General features: G+C 46.0%; 3 protein-coding genes across 3 annotated transcripts; all 3 read right to left on the bottom strand.

Moving 5' to 3' along the window:
* Window positions 1–2,681: 2,681 nt before the first annotated feature.
* LOC116262895 (polygalacturonase 1 beta-like protein 3) lies at window positions 2,682–5,587 on the bottom strand. Its single transcript, XM_031642429.2, has 3 exons — window positions 5,428–5,587; window positions 3,436–4,734; window positions 2,682–3,373 (listed from the first exon to the last, which is right to left on the bottom strand). The coding sequence occupies exons 1-3, from the start codon at window positions 5,563–5,565 to the stop codon at window positions 2,906–2,908; spliced, it is 1,905 nt and encodes a 634-aa protein (XP_031498289.1). The 5' UTR covers window positions 5,566–5,587; the 3' UTR covers window positions 2,682–2,905.
* Window positions 5,588–7,010: 1,423 nt separating this feature from the next.
* Window positions 7,011–10,168, bottom strand: LOC116262632 (BURP domain-containing protein 12-like). Its single transcript, XM_031642117.1, has 5 exons — window positions 10,043–10,168; window positions 9,120–9,359; window positions 8,100–9,075; window positions 7,676–7,680; window positions 7,011–7,313 (listed from the first exon to the last, which is right to left on the bottom strand). Exons 1-5 carry the CDS (start codon window positions 10,166–10,168, stop codon window positions 7,011–7,013), a joined length of 1,650 nt encoding a protein of 549 aa, XP_031497977.1.
* Window positions 10,169–12,846: 2,678 nt separating this feature from the next.
* On the bottom strand, window positions 12,847–15,374 carry LOC116262896 (BURP domain-containing protein 12-like). Its single transcript, XM_031642431.2, has 3 exons — window positions 15,266–15,374; window positions 13,866–15,152; window positions 12,847–13,427 (listed from the first exon to the last, which is right to left on the bottom strand). Exons 1-3 carry the CDS (start codon window positions 15,311–15,313, stop codon window positions 12,960–12,962), a joined length of 1,803 nt encoding a protein of 600 aa, XP_031498291.1. The 5' UTR covers window positions 15,314–15,374; the 3' UTR covers window positions 12,847–12,959.
* Window positions 15,375–15,632: the final 258 nt, after the last annotated feature.

Here is a 15,632-nt window from a genome sequence, read left to right as displayed (position 1 = left end):
AAGGTAGAGCATTAAAAGAAATCGTGTCACTTGGTTGGTAAGGAATCTGCGAAGCCTAGTAATGTTGCTTTTGGCACCTTTATACAGTAAGTATTTTCCGGCCACCGTGCATGTGGATGCGATCATTGTTGAAGTGGGTTCATGTCATCAAAGCGACTTTCAGGGAACCAATCGGACACCCAATATCACCGGTGCTGATCCAGTTGGCGACCATCCATCAACCTAGCCAAGTGTTCCCTACAGGTGAAGCATAAGAAAAAGGGCGGTTGGTGGCTTCCACTCATTCAACACCATCTTAAATTAGTCTTTCTGATCATCATAGTCTGCGCAGCATTGTAGCACCCACCATTCGGTGGTCTTCATATTCTCTCCTTAAATCTTTATATTGTAGAATTTTAGTTGAAAAAGATTACGTATAGTTTACGTGGAATCATAAACTCTGCGGTTTTCTTCATGTCCTCTTCCTTCAGAGTTTTAATTGGACCCATAAACCTGTGGAACTTATCCATACTAAGGTCAAACTCCAACTGGGTCTTACTTTGTATATTCTAATTAGCAAGAGTTAGTGGATGGGAGCAAGGGAAAGGAGAAATGTCATGACCTGCCCTTTTTTTTTTAAGCCGGTCTTCTGGTCTGGCGGATCTCAAACCGTCCCGTGGCAGTTTTGGTTTCTCTCCTAAATAGGATATGAACGATGATAACTAATTACTTAACAACCCCTTGTATAAATCTTTCTTAAGTTACACACGGCCGCACGTGTAGGACCCTATGGACCATTTCTAATGCCAAATGTTACGGCCCGTCATATCTCAGCTTTGAAGTGATATGAGATATTAGGATCTAATAAGATTTCAAGGTTTTAGATCCTTATCCGAGTTTTTCTTCGGAGGTGTTTGAAATTCAAGATGTAAATTTTGGTCATTGGATCTTTAGTTCATGTATCTCAAATGATTGAAGACCCATAAATGCATGTGCTAGATGAGATGAGACCCTCAGATCTAAGACTATCATTTGTAGATCCCTAGGATTAAGGACCCGTGTATATACATTCTGATGTTCCAATGCTAGTGTTGGTTGAGAACCGTATGAACTAATAATCTGCATGAACAAAGCGAAAAGTGGTGAATTACTATTTTTTCTATCTCCTACACATGGGTTGAAAACAGTATCCATAATAGGAGACCACAAGAAAGGCAGCCATACATTAAATATATATACAACTGAAAGAAGAATAGGAACAAACCGAACTTTTCGTTAGTGTTCTTTAGATTTAATGATGCACTTTTCCACTTTCCGGAATTCATAATAAGTGCTGTTACCTGTCTTTTCGTTTGCCCACTACTGCACTCCACTAAATGATAAATCTACTGAAGATTCTTGGTTTGATAAGTCACAGAGTTTAGAAGTAGTTTTTTTTTTGCCACTTTGGCGAAAACATGTCACGTCTGATCCATAAATTTACAATGGTAATTAAGTGCCTCTCAAATGAGTCAGAGTTGATCAAGTGGCCGGCTATTCTTAAACAAAGAACATATAATGCCCCTTCTCGTTACTGTTCTTGTTACTGTTAAACCGGGATGAAGATTTTCCTTCTATTGTTTTAAATTCACGAACAAGTAACAGCAGATTAAACTGAGGAGATGCTCATTCAAGCATGTTAAGCCGAGGAACATGAATATCAATAGCCTGAATTTTCTTCATTCCTATTAATGGCTCCATCTTTTCCTTCAGCTGTTTCCTTGCCGTATTGGAAAGCTAACATTCTTAGTGAAAATTAATCAAGAAAAACATTCTTGGAGCGTGATAACATACATGCCGCTACTTAATTAGATTTATGTGAAGTTGTCATGTTATACAAGCTCTCTGCATTCAAAAGCAACTATACACGACGAGGACATATTGAAGGAAACATCTAAAATTTTGACGATTTTTGGAACAATTTTCGAAAGATACTCCTATTATGTAATATAAACATAAGAGCTGCAGCCCCTGAATGACAAAACATAAATTTGATTGTTTCCTTGGTAGCTTCTGTAAGGCCCTAACTTCTACTTACATCATGAATTGGCAAGTCTTCCTCGGAAGTAAAAAACGATCACGAGTTAAAGAGATTGTCTGGCTGGTAAAGGAGTTGAACCAACCAAGCTAGATCTATGTTCGGCGTCATTCTTTTTCTTCTAAAATGTCTTTCTGCTGGTGTTCAAACTCAGTCTGAATCAGAAGTGGACACACTCTCTGTCTTTATTCGTGCTATGTAGGGAACCCAATCTGAACTTGGAAATGGATCTTTCTCTCTCGTCATTGGCAGGCTGAGCTAGAAAGACGAGTCATCAAACTATGAAGATCTCAGGTTAGAACAAAGATATACATCCCAGGATTTCTCCCAAACCTTCCCTGCATTTCACAAATTGAAGGAAAAATTTTGGGCTAAAATGTTGGAGGATGAGCTTCTACATAAATTCTGAAACCTGAACATGATCTGAATCTGCTTTTTATATTCACATCAGAATCCAAATTTTGAACCAAATTTGACCTATTTTCAAAATGTATGAGGATTGGATATATGTTTTTTATTTGAAACAAAATCTAATTTGAATCGAAATCTGAATATGATCGAACGCCATTTCTCAAATCTGAATTTGATACAATTTCATAGTGTGTTATCTAGGAATGCTCGGATCTAATATCTAATTCAAATTGAATATAGACCTTTCTAACAATGCAAGATCATTCACAAATATAGGTTCAGACAGACAAAATCGATTTACTAGATCAGATACCATATCTAAAGCGTGGTGTTTGCTTTTTAGTAACCTCACCGGAGAATTTTATTTCTAACCGGATTGAAGTTTCTGAGCACAAACAGGATCTTAATTTTCCTAAACCACACAGAGTTTGAGGCCCGCTAACCCTGGGAGACCCATATGAAGTCATTCTGGAAGATGAAGTGGCACACCTCGATCTCCCCCGGCTTGTGTCCCAGCGCCCTGAACGCGGCGTGGCCGGCGCTCCACTGGGTCGTGTCCAGGTGGCAGATCGCCACTGCCTGATTGGCCTTCTTCCCTTCTAGCATCACCTCTACGTCATACACCTTGACACGTGGCACTGCATGACAATAGTAGACCAGGTAGGGAAACAGGCTCTGGTGGCACGACACGGCCCTGGTCACCCCGCCACCGTTCCGACCGCGGACATCGCCCACCGCCACCATCCTCCCGGAGCCGACTGTGTTGGCTGTCGTCGAGACCCTCGCCTTCTCACCGAGCACCGACGCCGCAAACTCTGCCATCCCCTCGAGGGAGGTCACGCATCGCTTCGTCTCGTCCTTCACCGGCGGCCGCTCACAGTCCGCTAAGGTTCTAGCCATCGAGCCCTGAAAAGGAAAACAAGGGCGTCATTGGTTGTGATTTTTCCAGAGAGGAATCCGATCCCTACCTGCAGACCGCTGGCGTTTAGCATGCGGATAAGCTCCGGCAACCGGGTGGAGCTGCACGGAAGCTTGTCGGCGATCGTCCTTGGCAAGAACGACCTCGGAGGCATCTTGTCGTGGATATCCGGCATGGGTATCGGGTTCCCGGACAAGAGATCCGCCTCTCGGAAGAATTTGCCGGGCTCCACGAGTGCGGATGTGGGGCGGGAGGAAGCGTTGATATAGCTGCCGAAGGTGGTGGTCGTCTCGTGGTACTCCTTGAACGTGGTATTCTCGGTCACGTAGGAGGAAAACGACGCCGTCGCTCCGTTACCGTCCTTTCCGTACTCTGTGAACTCGGCCAGCGGGTTCGAAGAGTTGCCGTAGTTACCAAAGATGAATCCGGCGCCATTACCGCTGGGCCCATAGGACCGAAAAACATTGTCAGGCTTCTTTGCTCCATCGGCGTATTGCTGGAATATATCGTCGCCAGCGTTGGCGTCGTCCTCGTACGTCAGGAACTCGTTCCGGACGACATTGCCGCTGTCAGAGTAGCTGGTGAACTGATCCAGCGGGCCGTTGCCCTCCTTGTTGTAGGACGTGAAGCTATTGGTGATCACGTTGGACCCCGTCGAGTAGCCTGAAAACTGGCTCAGAATGCCGTTTGCCGCGGAGCCGTACGACTTGAAGTCAGCGCCGACGACGTTGGACTTCTCGGAGTAGCCCTGGAAGGTCTCGAGCCCCCCGTTGCTGCCGTCGCCATATCCGCTGAAGCGTTGCTGCTCGACATTGCCACTATCGCCGTAGTTGTTGAACTTTCCGACGCCGTCCGTCTGGTACCGACCGAACCGAGAGGCGCCGACGTTGCCATTGGACTCGTAGTTGAGAAACCCTTGGTCTCCAGCTTGGCGCTCGCCGCCATAGCCGGCGAAGGTGTCCTTGCCGATGTTTTGGTTGACGGAGTAGTTTGTGAAGTCGCTGTTGCCCGCAGACACGCTATAGTTGGCGAAATCTCGGTTTGCGTACTCAGCGAAGGAGGCGTCTTGAGCAGCACCGGACGAGAGGAGTGAGGCCCAATCCTTCTTGAGGAAGGTGCAGTAGAGGTTGGCAGATGCGCAGAAGGAAGGGAGGTGTTGCTGCAGATTGTGGGAATCGATGTACCGGGAGAAGACGGCCACCTGGGTGGCATTCAGAGGGGAGGCTTTACCGAGGAGGAAGGCCGGCAGCTCAGCGTCGGGAAAGGTCCGCCGCCAGTACCTCAAAAGGGATGCCTTTGGTGAGAAGGGGTTCACGCCCTCTGCTCCAGTATGAGCTGCCCAGGGAGTCTAATGCCAAAGAAAAAACGAAAAAGTGAGAGGAACTATACACATTAGAGGGAGATCAGAACTTAATTTTTAGGTCTTTTTCTTTCAGAATCCAAATGATATGGATGTTATCTCCTGGTTTCTCAGTTTTAAAGTGGACTCTAAGATAAATGCATTTTCACGCATAAATAAGAACAGTTGAGACTAAGAACAAGCAAGTGATGCAGAACTCATCGAATTTTAAGAGTAGTACAATCTTGTCTATTCAAAAAGAAGGAATTTTCTAGTTTCCGAAACATTTATTTTGTGTTTGCAGCAGGATAGTTTAGTCCTTGAACGTAATAGAGCTGATGCTGACCCCTCAACATCGCGATCTAAGGTTTTTCTATCGGGAAGGATCAGTCTCGAATATCTAAATGACATTTTTTTCTTCTCTCGTACTACTACATGATCGTATAAGTTGTTTTCCAAAGAGAAGGATTGCATTATTATGACAGGGAGCCTGATATTAAACGGAAACATAATCATCTTATAGTCAGTGCAAAACCCACTAATGCTCAAAGAAATGGATAAAGCTACAAACAACTAACAAAAATGTGGAAGTTCTAGGAACCATGGAAGTGGGTATCATTGGCTAGTTACAACTGCAAGTTCACCTTAATATCTGAAACGTCCATAGAGAGAGAGAGAGAGAGAGAGAGAGAGAGAGCATACTGCAGCAATTAGAGTGATGAGGAAGAAGAAAGGGAACGGCGCCATTGAAGAAGCAGAAGGATCCAAGTGGCGATTCTGATCAGTGATGAGGTGAAGAACGAAGGAGATTGGGTTTAAGTATACAATCAAAACAGCCATGAAACCAGGGAAGAGACGTACAGGGTCGCTTTCGGACAGACTGTCTCACCTTTGGACGATTTTCTTCGTCCATTGAGATCTTCATTTTCAATCCGCGGATCCCACCGTGCTTGCCCTTTTCTGATCATGGCCTAGTGGTCTGGCACCTTGCTGCCTACCGGTGGCCATGATCGCATAAAAAACAGACGAAATCTTACAGAACTGTGCCCGATGTTTGTACGTGTCTGCGGGTGCTTGCAGGTGTACACACCTCTCACGAGTTTGTAATCGAAATCTATTTTGAAAAAAATCCATAAAGTTCTTCTGACAAATTTTAACATTACGAACCATATGTATCTCACGAGTCATTGCATGCGAACTTTGTGCCGACAACCTTGGGTTCTGAATCAATTCATGATCTTCGATTCACATCAATGCAATCCACATGTGAATTATTTGTTGATAGCTGTAATCCATTTATGTCCACTTGTGCAGGCATGTGGATCCATTTATTCATGTTTTTTGGGAGTTTGTTTCGTTCGCAGCAACAAATGAACTCATCAAGGGCAATTTCTTTTGGGTTTGGCATTGAAATTTCGAAAACTATACGTATGAAACTTCATAATTAATCTAGAAAATGAATGGCAGTCATTCTTTTTAAGATGAAGAAGCACAGTTTTAATTTGTTGAAGATTTTGAGTTGGAAGGAGATCTATAGTAGATTGTTGGTAACTGATCTGTATTGGAATTCCGTTTCTAGAAAAGTGGGTTTGTGTAGCAGTAACCCGTTTTCCATTCATGGCAAGTTTAATGCTCGTCCAAAGGATGTCATGTCCGGTTGTGAATATATATATATATATATATATACACATACGCCGGCTTCCCATAGCATATGCGGCTTTACATAACTCATCCGACGCTTGTGATTAGACGGAGATCCAAATAAACAAAGGGTTTTACACACCCCATCCTTTTCTTATGTTTCTCTTATATATATATATATATATATATATAGTTTTTAGAAATATGAAGTGATCGTACGTGTTCTTTAAATAAATGACATTTTCTTATTGCGATTCCAATCGAAAAGCAGATATCTCTTCAAATAGAACGGATTTTGTCTTTGTGCGGCATAATGGCAGCAAGGACAAGGCCTCAGTTTCGCCGCATGTGAGAGGAATCTATGCTCCAGCTCCTTCATGTTTATTTTTTTTCTTCTTCTTAACAGAGCGAGAAAACTTATTCAAAAGTCGCCGAGGAACCCTATAAACATTCCTACTAGATGTATAAAGTTGAGAAAAAGTACCATTGATGAGCCACTGTGAGGCAGAGTAGCCCACACAGAGAGCGTGTGCGCTGCAGCTGGGTCAGATCTAACATGGTCATGTATTTATCATTTGTTGGTTGCACCAATTTGAGTTCGGACCTTACTCCTTCCTTCTTTAGAGAAGTTAATAGTACTAATGCTAGTAAAGGAACTCGTTGCTTCCCAACCAATAGCAATGTTCATTGAAGTAAAGGAACTCGTTGCTTCCACTCCGGCCCTGGACTTTCCCCACCTCCACCATCCTGCCGGACCCGGCCGTGTTCGCCGTCATCGACACCCATGCCTTCTCGCCCAGCACTGACGCTCCGAACTCCGCCATCCCCTCGATCGAGGTCACACATCTTTTCGTTTCGCCCTTCACTGCCTGCCGGTCGCTCGCAATCGGCCAATGTTCGGACCATGGCCAACTGAATGAAAACAACATTAGATTGTTGATCTCGATCTAAAATATGAACACTTCAGACTCGGATCTAAATAAAAAGTGTGCTTTTAAAACTCCTCCCTAATATCATACATCTTACATTCATACTATATTTAAAGGTCCAACATTAAATATATGAATTCGAAATCCTACTGATCTCAAAATCACCATGAAGCTCAAACATACATATCTCAATGTTGTGTTTGTTTTAAGCGGATCTTATATCTACAGTGATTTGAGATCATAGGATCTGGATTTAAGGTCAGATCTCTCCCATCCGATCATAAATTTATAAAAAGTTTTAAAATCCATGATTTTAAAATCTTTATTCTGTTTTAATTGGAGATCTCAAACACATCTTTTTATCCAGCCTTGAATTTTACCATTGCTATCAAATAAATGGTAAAAGTGATTTAATTAGCAAATCGAAAACAAGATCTACACAAAGATTAGAGCATGCAAAGAGTCGGTGGAAGGTCCAAAGAGTGAGAAGCAGAGGTGTTGTAATCGGATCCTCGTCCACCCCTTTGAAGCCACTCGGATTTGTTTTAGCGCAGATCTAATGTCCACAGTGATTTGAGATCATAGCATCTGGATTTAAGATCAGAGCTCCCCATTCAACCATAAATCTATAATGGATTTTGAACTAAAGATCTCAAAACACACCTTTTTTATGCGGCTTGGAATTTTACCATGGCAGTTAAATGCAACTTAAAAGTAATTTAATTTTCAAAACGAAAACAAATGTACTGAATAACAAATGACCCGACTAGAAGATGACACGACTACGAAGCAAATCCGTCTTACCTGCAACCCGGATGCGTTGAGTCCGAATGAGCTCCGGCAACCGGCGGGAGCAGAAAGGAAGCTTGTCCGCTATGGTCCTCGGGAGAAACGACCTCGGTGGCAGCTTGTCCGGCATCCGAATGCGGTGGCCGCATACGAGAGACGCCTCGCGGAAGAACTTCCCTGGCTCGACGAGGGCCGTGTTCGAGACGGTGGTGTTACGGTAGTCGTTGAAAGTGGTGCCTGTCCGGTGGTAGTCGCTGAACGTGGTGTTGTCTTTGCTGTAGAAGGTGAAGGATGCGGTGATGCTGTTCCCGTCCTTCCCGTATTCCGTGAACTGAACCAACGGGTTCCATGCGTTGCCGTATGTCTCGAACCAAAGGCTTGCACCATTATCGCCTTTCCCGTACGACCGGAAACTATTGTCCGGTAAGTTCGCGAGCTCAGAGTACGATTGGAACTGCTCGAGCCCGGCATTGCCACCGGCCTCGTAAGACTGGAACTGGTTCCGGACGATGTTGCCGTTTTCGGCGTAGCTGGTGAACTGATCCAGCGGGCCGTTGCCCTCCTTGTTGTAGGACGTGAACTTGTTGGTGATCACGTTGGATCTCGTCGAGTAGCCAGAAAACTGGCTACTCATGCCATTGGCGACGGAGCCATACGACTTGAAGTCGTTCCCGACGACATTGTAGTTTTCGGTGTAGCTTGTAAACATCTGGAGACCAGCGTTGGTGTCGTCGCCGTAGCGGGTGAAGCGGTGCTGGTCGACGTTGCTGTGGTCACCGTAGTTATTAAATTGACCGATGCCTTCGGTGTTGTATTTGGAGAACCGTCCCGCCCCGACGTTGCCGTCCGACTCGTAGCGTGTGAACTGCTGGCAGTGCCCGTCTTGGTCGCCGCCGTAGGTGGCGAATGTGACCTCGGCGACGTTGCTGCTGACGGAGTAGTTGGTGAAGTCGCTGCTGCCTGCCTTCGTGTACTTGACGAAGTTCGGCCGCTATACACGGTGAAGCTGTCGGGAACAGGGGCCGGGGCGGATGCCTTCTTCTTCTTCAGGAACGTGCAGTAGAAGTTGGCGGATGCACAGAAAAAAGGGAGATGCTCTTGGAGGGTGTGAGCGTCAATATAACGAGCGTAGGTAGCCGCCTGAGTGGCGTTTAAAGGCGAGCATTTGGCGAGGAGGAATGCAGGCAGCTCGGTGTTGCGCCAGTATCTGAGAAAAGACGCCTTGGGTGAGAAGGGGTTCACGCTTTTTCTTCCTTCACCAGCTGCATTAGATGCCTGTGCCCCAAAAGATAAGCATTATAAGCCGTAAGGATATCCTTTAGAGAGAGAGAGAGAGAGAGAGAGAGAGAGGTGTCTTAGAAGAAGAAGAAGAGAAAGGAAGAAGATGAAGGAGAGGAGATCCATATCGGCCGGAAGAACCAGTGGAAAGCAGAGGACCTGAGAGCGGCCGGAGGGAAGTGAAGGGTATAAATAAACGCAATGGGGCCTCCGGCTGTGTTTGGCGGCGGGAAATGCCCGCTGCAACACTCAGATTTCGGACGTGGCTGGATCCAGATCAACTCCTCAGTCAAGTAGCTATGTAAATAACTTTTTACCCTTCCAAAAACTACAATGGCAATACAATGCAGGTGGCCGTAGATGGGTTTGGCATTGAAATTTTGAAACCTATAAAAAAACGAATTGCAGTAACTCTTTTTAGATGAAGAAGAACAGTTTTAATTTTGAGTCGGAAGAAGATGTATAATGGATTGTTGGAAACTAATCTGCATTCCAACTCCGTTTTACTTGAAACGATGCCCACTAACAGAAACTGAAAGAATGGAGGCCAGCTCAAGGTCGGGGCCTTGTCTTCAAGGACGAGCTTTATTCTTTTTCTAGATTGGTTTGTGTAGCAGTAAGCCGTTTCAATTCAAGGCAGATTTAATGATCGTCCAAAGGATGCCATCCTCCGGCGCCACCCTCAACGCCCCCGACGATTGACCGGTCATGGAACACCGCGGGGCACCATATGGCCCTTTAGACACGCCGGCCTCCGACTCAGAGACCGGACCGCCCCCTTCGACGCCAGGCGCCACCATCACCATCTTTGCCGCCTCCAGTTACTTCGACCTCTATATCTGTCGTCTGCTGTGTTCTCTGGCACCATCATTCCCTCTCGAGGGGGCCGAAGTGCCCGGAGCGGCGGCGGAGCTGGGGTCCATGACCAGATTTTCCAAGCTCTAACGGGTCATGAGAATTCCGTAAAGCCCATCCCAACGGCGCTGAAGGTGGTACACAAAATCTTGGAGAATGCGTACTTTGAGGATGGCTGACTACGAGATGTCAATACACACAGAGTAATATATGCAGATGACTTGGCAAGATGATCGGGTAATTTTGGTAACTTTGAAAGTTATTATTATGATATAATAATAATAATAACAATTAAGATGAAATCATGCAATGGATTCTGTCCATTGTCCGGCAAAACGGCAGGTAGTACGAGGCCGCGGTTTGGACTGCATGGGAGAGGAATAGGAATTGATCTGATGGTTGATAGAAAAAAATATATAAAAATTTTTAAAAAAAATTAAAAAAAAATTTTTTTGAATATTTTTTTAAAATTTTTTATAAAAGACAAGTAAAATTACATGTAAATTTTTTTTTTTGTTTTCAGGTCAAACCATGCTCGCTCTACTCTTGTGCATTTGATCCGCCAAAACATTATTTTTTGAGCGTGTTATTCAGACACAACCTTAGCCTGAAGAGTATCGTAGGCATCGGTATTCGTCACATCGTCTTGTGCTGCCTCTTAAATTTTTTTTAACTAAAATATAAATTTATACACGTCTATGGGCCTTCACGCTCCCAAACAAAACTGATTCAAGAATCGCTCTCCCGATTCATTGAACTTCCGTTGATTTAAAATATAAAACTTTCGTCTGCCACAGTTGATTTTGACCTCATTGATATCCCTTCCCTCACCAGTTTTAGTATCAGGTTTCGGAACGTTATAATAGTAGGATGTCAACACATTGAACTGAGATCGGATATGTATCTGCTTTTTCATATATTCACATGTTCATTCAGATTCAAATATAAATAAAGAAAACTCATATTCTAAATTCAATTTCACAATTTCAACCCCATCTATATTCGATTTTCGTGAGTTTTGAACCGAGTTTGGCTAATTTTCAAAATGTAAGAGCATTATTAGATATAAGACAAATTTTAACATGATAGAAAAAGGAGTTGGAGTGGGAACTACGGACTCGGCTTGGATCTTATCCATATCTCCTCCTTTTTCCTTACTTATTTTAGTTTCTTTCTTTTTTGTTTCCGTGTTTTGGTTGGTCAAGCAAAATACCGAAATAAAAAAAAAATGAAATATTAGTATTAAGGCTGAGGGACATTATTTGTGGAGAATGAATGGAAGGTAAATCAATTCAATGGTCCCGTATCCAATCTGGATCGGGCCGTCCGGCTTGACCGAATAGGGGTAACGGGGATTTGTTTATCCAGAAATTTCTATTACCGCCTCCTTACTAATTGGCCACCCTTTATAGTTCTTACGGGATTTGCATTTAGGGCTGGGCATTGGGCCGGGAAGGCCTGGCCCAGCCCGATTAGAACGTCAAAATCAAAGCTCGGAAACTGTATCGGGCCGGGCCGGGCCAATGTAATTTCGGGCCTTAGGCTTCGGTTAATGCCCGAAGCCTGGCCCGGCCCGATTGATAATGGGCTATGCAGGCTTAGTCGGGCTTTTGGGCGGGGCGGGCCTGTTTCTCATTTCTTCTTTCTTCTCCTCCTTCTCGCAAGAGAAATCGATCGAGTGGTTGTGATGGACAGACCATTGAAGTGCAAAATCTGGCGATGAAATGAAACAATGATCGACTAGTTGCAATGATAACGAGAAACGAGGGAGAGCGTGATGAAGAAGTGGCAGCGAGGGAGAGAAGCGCAATGGAAGAAGCCCTAATCGGCAGAAAAAAAAAATCGTCGAAAAAAAGTTGGACCTTCACAGCGATGACAACGACGACAGGTAAGACCGAAGGCTGACGAGGAGGACCGACAGCGATGATGATGGTGACGGGGAGGACCGGACGAGGCAGCCGAGTGCCAACAAGGAGGATGGGAGGAGGCAATCTCGACGACGGGGATGAAACTTTTAACAACAAAAAGTCCAAAACACTAAGTTACATAAGTTCATTTTTGTAAAAAAAAAATATAATATAATAATAATGTCGGGCTTTTCGGGCAGCCGCCGATCACAGCGACAAGCCTAAGCCCGTCCCGTTATTTATCGGGCCAGGCCAAGCCCGATAAAAAAAGCCCAAAACTCAATTTTTCAAAGCTCGGGCCCGGGCTCATGGCGGGCTAGGTACTGGGTACCCGGCGGCCCGACCCGGTGCCCAGCTTAATTTACATTTCATTTATGGTCATATATATATATATATATATATATATATATATATATATATAATGATTGTGGTTAAAATTGTCACTAAAAAGATGTTAAACCAAATAAGCGTTTAGGCTCACGTAAGCTTGTTTGAAACATGTATACATTCGATCTTTCCCAATATGAACACAAAGCACGGTCGTTATACCAGGGAGGGTCAGATCTAACACGGTCATGTATTTATCATTTGTTCAACGTATCAATCTGAGTTCGGGCCTTTCTCATTCATTGTTGAGAGAAGCTAATGGTAGTGATCTTACTAAAAAGGAACTCGTTGCTTCTCAACCAATACTAAGTAATGCGCAAGTAAATAGATCTTCGTTACGACAAGATCGGGAAGCTGGAGTTCTTTTTTTTATAAATTATTTTCAATACAGCTAGACGGGATCATGCACCCAGCTTCCTTTGCCGCCGGCATTGCAGCGGCGGCAGCACTAGTCGCGAGCGACCCATATGAAGTCATTCTGGAAGATGAAGTGGCACACCTCGATCTCCCCCGGCTTGTGTCCCAGCGCCCTGAACGCGGCGTGGCCGGCGCTCCACTGGGTCGTGTCCAGGTGGCAGATCGCCACCGCCTGATTGGCCTTCTTCCCATCCAGCATCATCTCCACGTCATATACTTTGACAAGTGGCAGGGCATGACAATAGTAGACCAGGTAGGGAAACAGGCTCTGGTGGCACGACACGGCCCGGGTCACCCCGCCACCGTTCCGGCCCTCGACTTTCCCCACCTCCACCATCCTGCCCGACCCGGCCGTGTTCGCCGTCGTCGAGACCCATGCCTTCTCGCCCAGTATTGATGCTGCGAACTCTGCCATCCCCTCGATCGAGGTCACACATCTTTTCGTTTCACTCTTCACCGCCGGCCGCTCGCAGTCGGCCAACGTTCGGCCCATCGCTACCTGAGTGAAAATAAGATCGAAGTTATCAGTTCAATAAGGTTGTGTCTGATAAAAGATGTGTTCTCAAAGGATGAACTCAGCAACTTCACGTTCTAAGTAAAAAAGAAAAAACCACGTCTTTAAGGTCAGGTAAAAATGTAACGACCTTAAATTAGTGAGTTTGAGATCATCTAAATTATCACCGCCGGCCTAATTTTTATACACTCTAAAGGTGATTTAATTTTCAAAACAAGATCTACACGAAGATTGGGGCCTGCCAACAGAAGGTAGAAACTTGAAACAGCGAAAAGCCGTAATCGGATCTGACCATTGTTTTGGATATCCCAATGCAGATCCTGGTCCATCCCCTTCAAACCACTCGGATCTAGGAGTTCTGGAGGATGAATGACAATGACCCGACTCGAAGATGACACAGACTACGAAGCAAATCCGTCTTACCTGCAGGCCGGAGGCGTTGAGCGTCTGAATCAGCTCCGGCAGCCGGCGGGAGCTGAAAGGGAGCTTGTCGGCTATCGTCCTCGGGAGAAACGACCTCGGCGGCATCTTGTCCGTGATGTCCGGCACCGGAATGTGGTGGCCGGACACGAGAGACGCCTCCCGGAAGAACTTCCCTGGCTCGACGAGGGCCGTGGCCGAGACGGTGGTGTTACGGTAGTCGTTGAAAGTTGTGCCTGTCCGGTGGTACTCGGTGAACGTGGTGTTGTCTTTGCTGTACATGGTGAAGGACGCGGAGATCGCGTTCCCGTCCTTCCCGTATTCCGTGAACTCAGCCAACGGGTTCGAGGCGTTGCCGTACGTGTCGAACGAAAGGATTGCACTGTTGTCGCCTTTCCCGTACGACCGGAAAATGCTCTCCGGCATGTTTGCGAGCTGAGAGTATGTTTGGAATTGCTCGAGCCCGGCGTTGGCGTCGGCCTCGTAAGACTGGAACTCGTTCCGGACGACGTTGCCACTGTCGGCGTAGCTGGTAAACTGATCCAGCGGGCCGTTTCCCTCCTTGTTGTAGGATGTGAACGCGTTGCGAATCACGTTGGAGCTTGTGGAGTAGCCGGTAAACTGGCTCAGAATACCGTTGGCGACGGAGCCATAGGACTTGAAGTCGTTCCCGACAACATTGGCGTTTTCGGAGTAGCTTGTAAACGACTGAAGACCGCCGTTGGCGTCGTCGCCGTAGCGGGTGAAGCGGTGCTGGTCGACGTTGCCGTTGTCGCCGTAGTTGTTGAATCCGCCGATGCCTTCGGTGTCGTATTTGGAGAACCGCCCCGCTCCGACGTTGCCGTCCGACTCGTAGCGGGTGAACTGCTGGATTCGCTGGTCATGGTCGCCGCCGTAGGTGGTGAAGGTGTCCTTGGCGACGTTGCTGCTGACGGAGTAGTTAGTGAAGTCGCTGCTGCCGAATGCGCCTGGCTTTGTGTACTTGACAAAGTCGCGGCCGCTGTACTCGGTGAAGCTGTCGGGGAGGGGGGCCGGTGCGGATCCCTTTTTCTTCTTCTTCAGGGACGTGCAGTAGAGGTTGGCGGATGCACAGAACGAAGGGAGATGCTCTTGGAGGGTGTGAGCGTCAATATAACTAGCATAGGCAGCCGCCTGACTGGCGTTTAAAGGCGAGGCTTTGCCAAGAAGGAATGCAGGTAGCTCGGCCTTGGGGAAGGTCCGGCGCCAGTATCTGAGAAGAGACGCCTTGGGTGAGAAGGGGTTCACGCTTTCTCCTCCTTCACCAGATGCCTGTGCCCCAAAAGACAAGCATTATAAGTCAGAATAAGAACATTTTAAAAAGAGAGAGAGAGAGAGAGAGAGAGAGAGAGAGAGAGAGAGAGAGAGAACGATAGAGGCTTTACAGGAAGAAGTAGAAGAAGAGTGAGGAAGAAGAAGGAGAGGAGATCCATGGCGGCCAGGAGAACCAGTGGAAACCAGAGGACCTGAGAGCAGGGGAGGGAAGCGAAGGGGATAAATAAAAGCGCTAGGGGCTACGACAGTGTTAGGTGGCGGGAGATGCCGTCCCCGCGCTGGTGGGACCCACGCAAATTACTCAGTTTTCGGTCATCCCGCCACGTTCTTTTGGCAGCTTTCTTCCGTTATTTTCCTTTATTTAATTCCCACTCCCGCTTCCTTCTTTCCCCCATTGGAATCGGTTTTGGACGTGGGTCGATCCAGATACACTCCACAGTGAATCGGGTCCAAACCGGATCCACTATAGTATTTAAA

The sequence above is a fragment of the Nymphaea colorata genome, chromosome 10 (assembly GCF_008831285.2).
Source record: "Nymphaea colorata isolate Beijing-Zhang1983 chromosome 10, ASM883128v2, whole genome shotgun sequence".
NCBI lineage: Eukaryota > Viridiplantae > Streptophyta > Magnoliopsida > Nymphaeales > Nymphaeaceae > Nymphaea > Nymphaea colorata.
The sequence above is the reverse complement of the archived record's forward strand: the minus strand, read 5'-3'. Positions and strand labels throughout refer to the sequence as shown.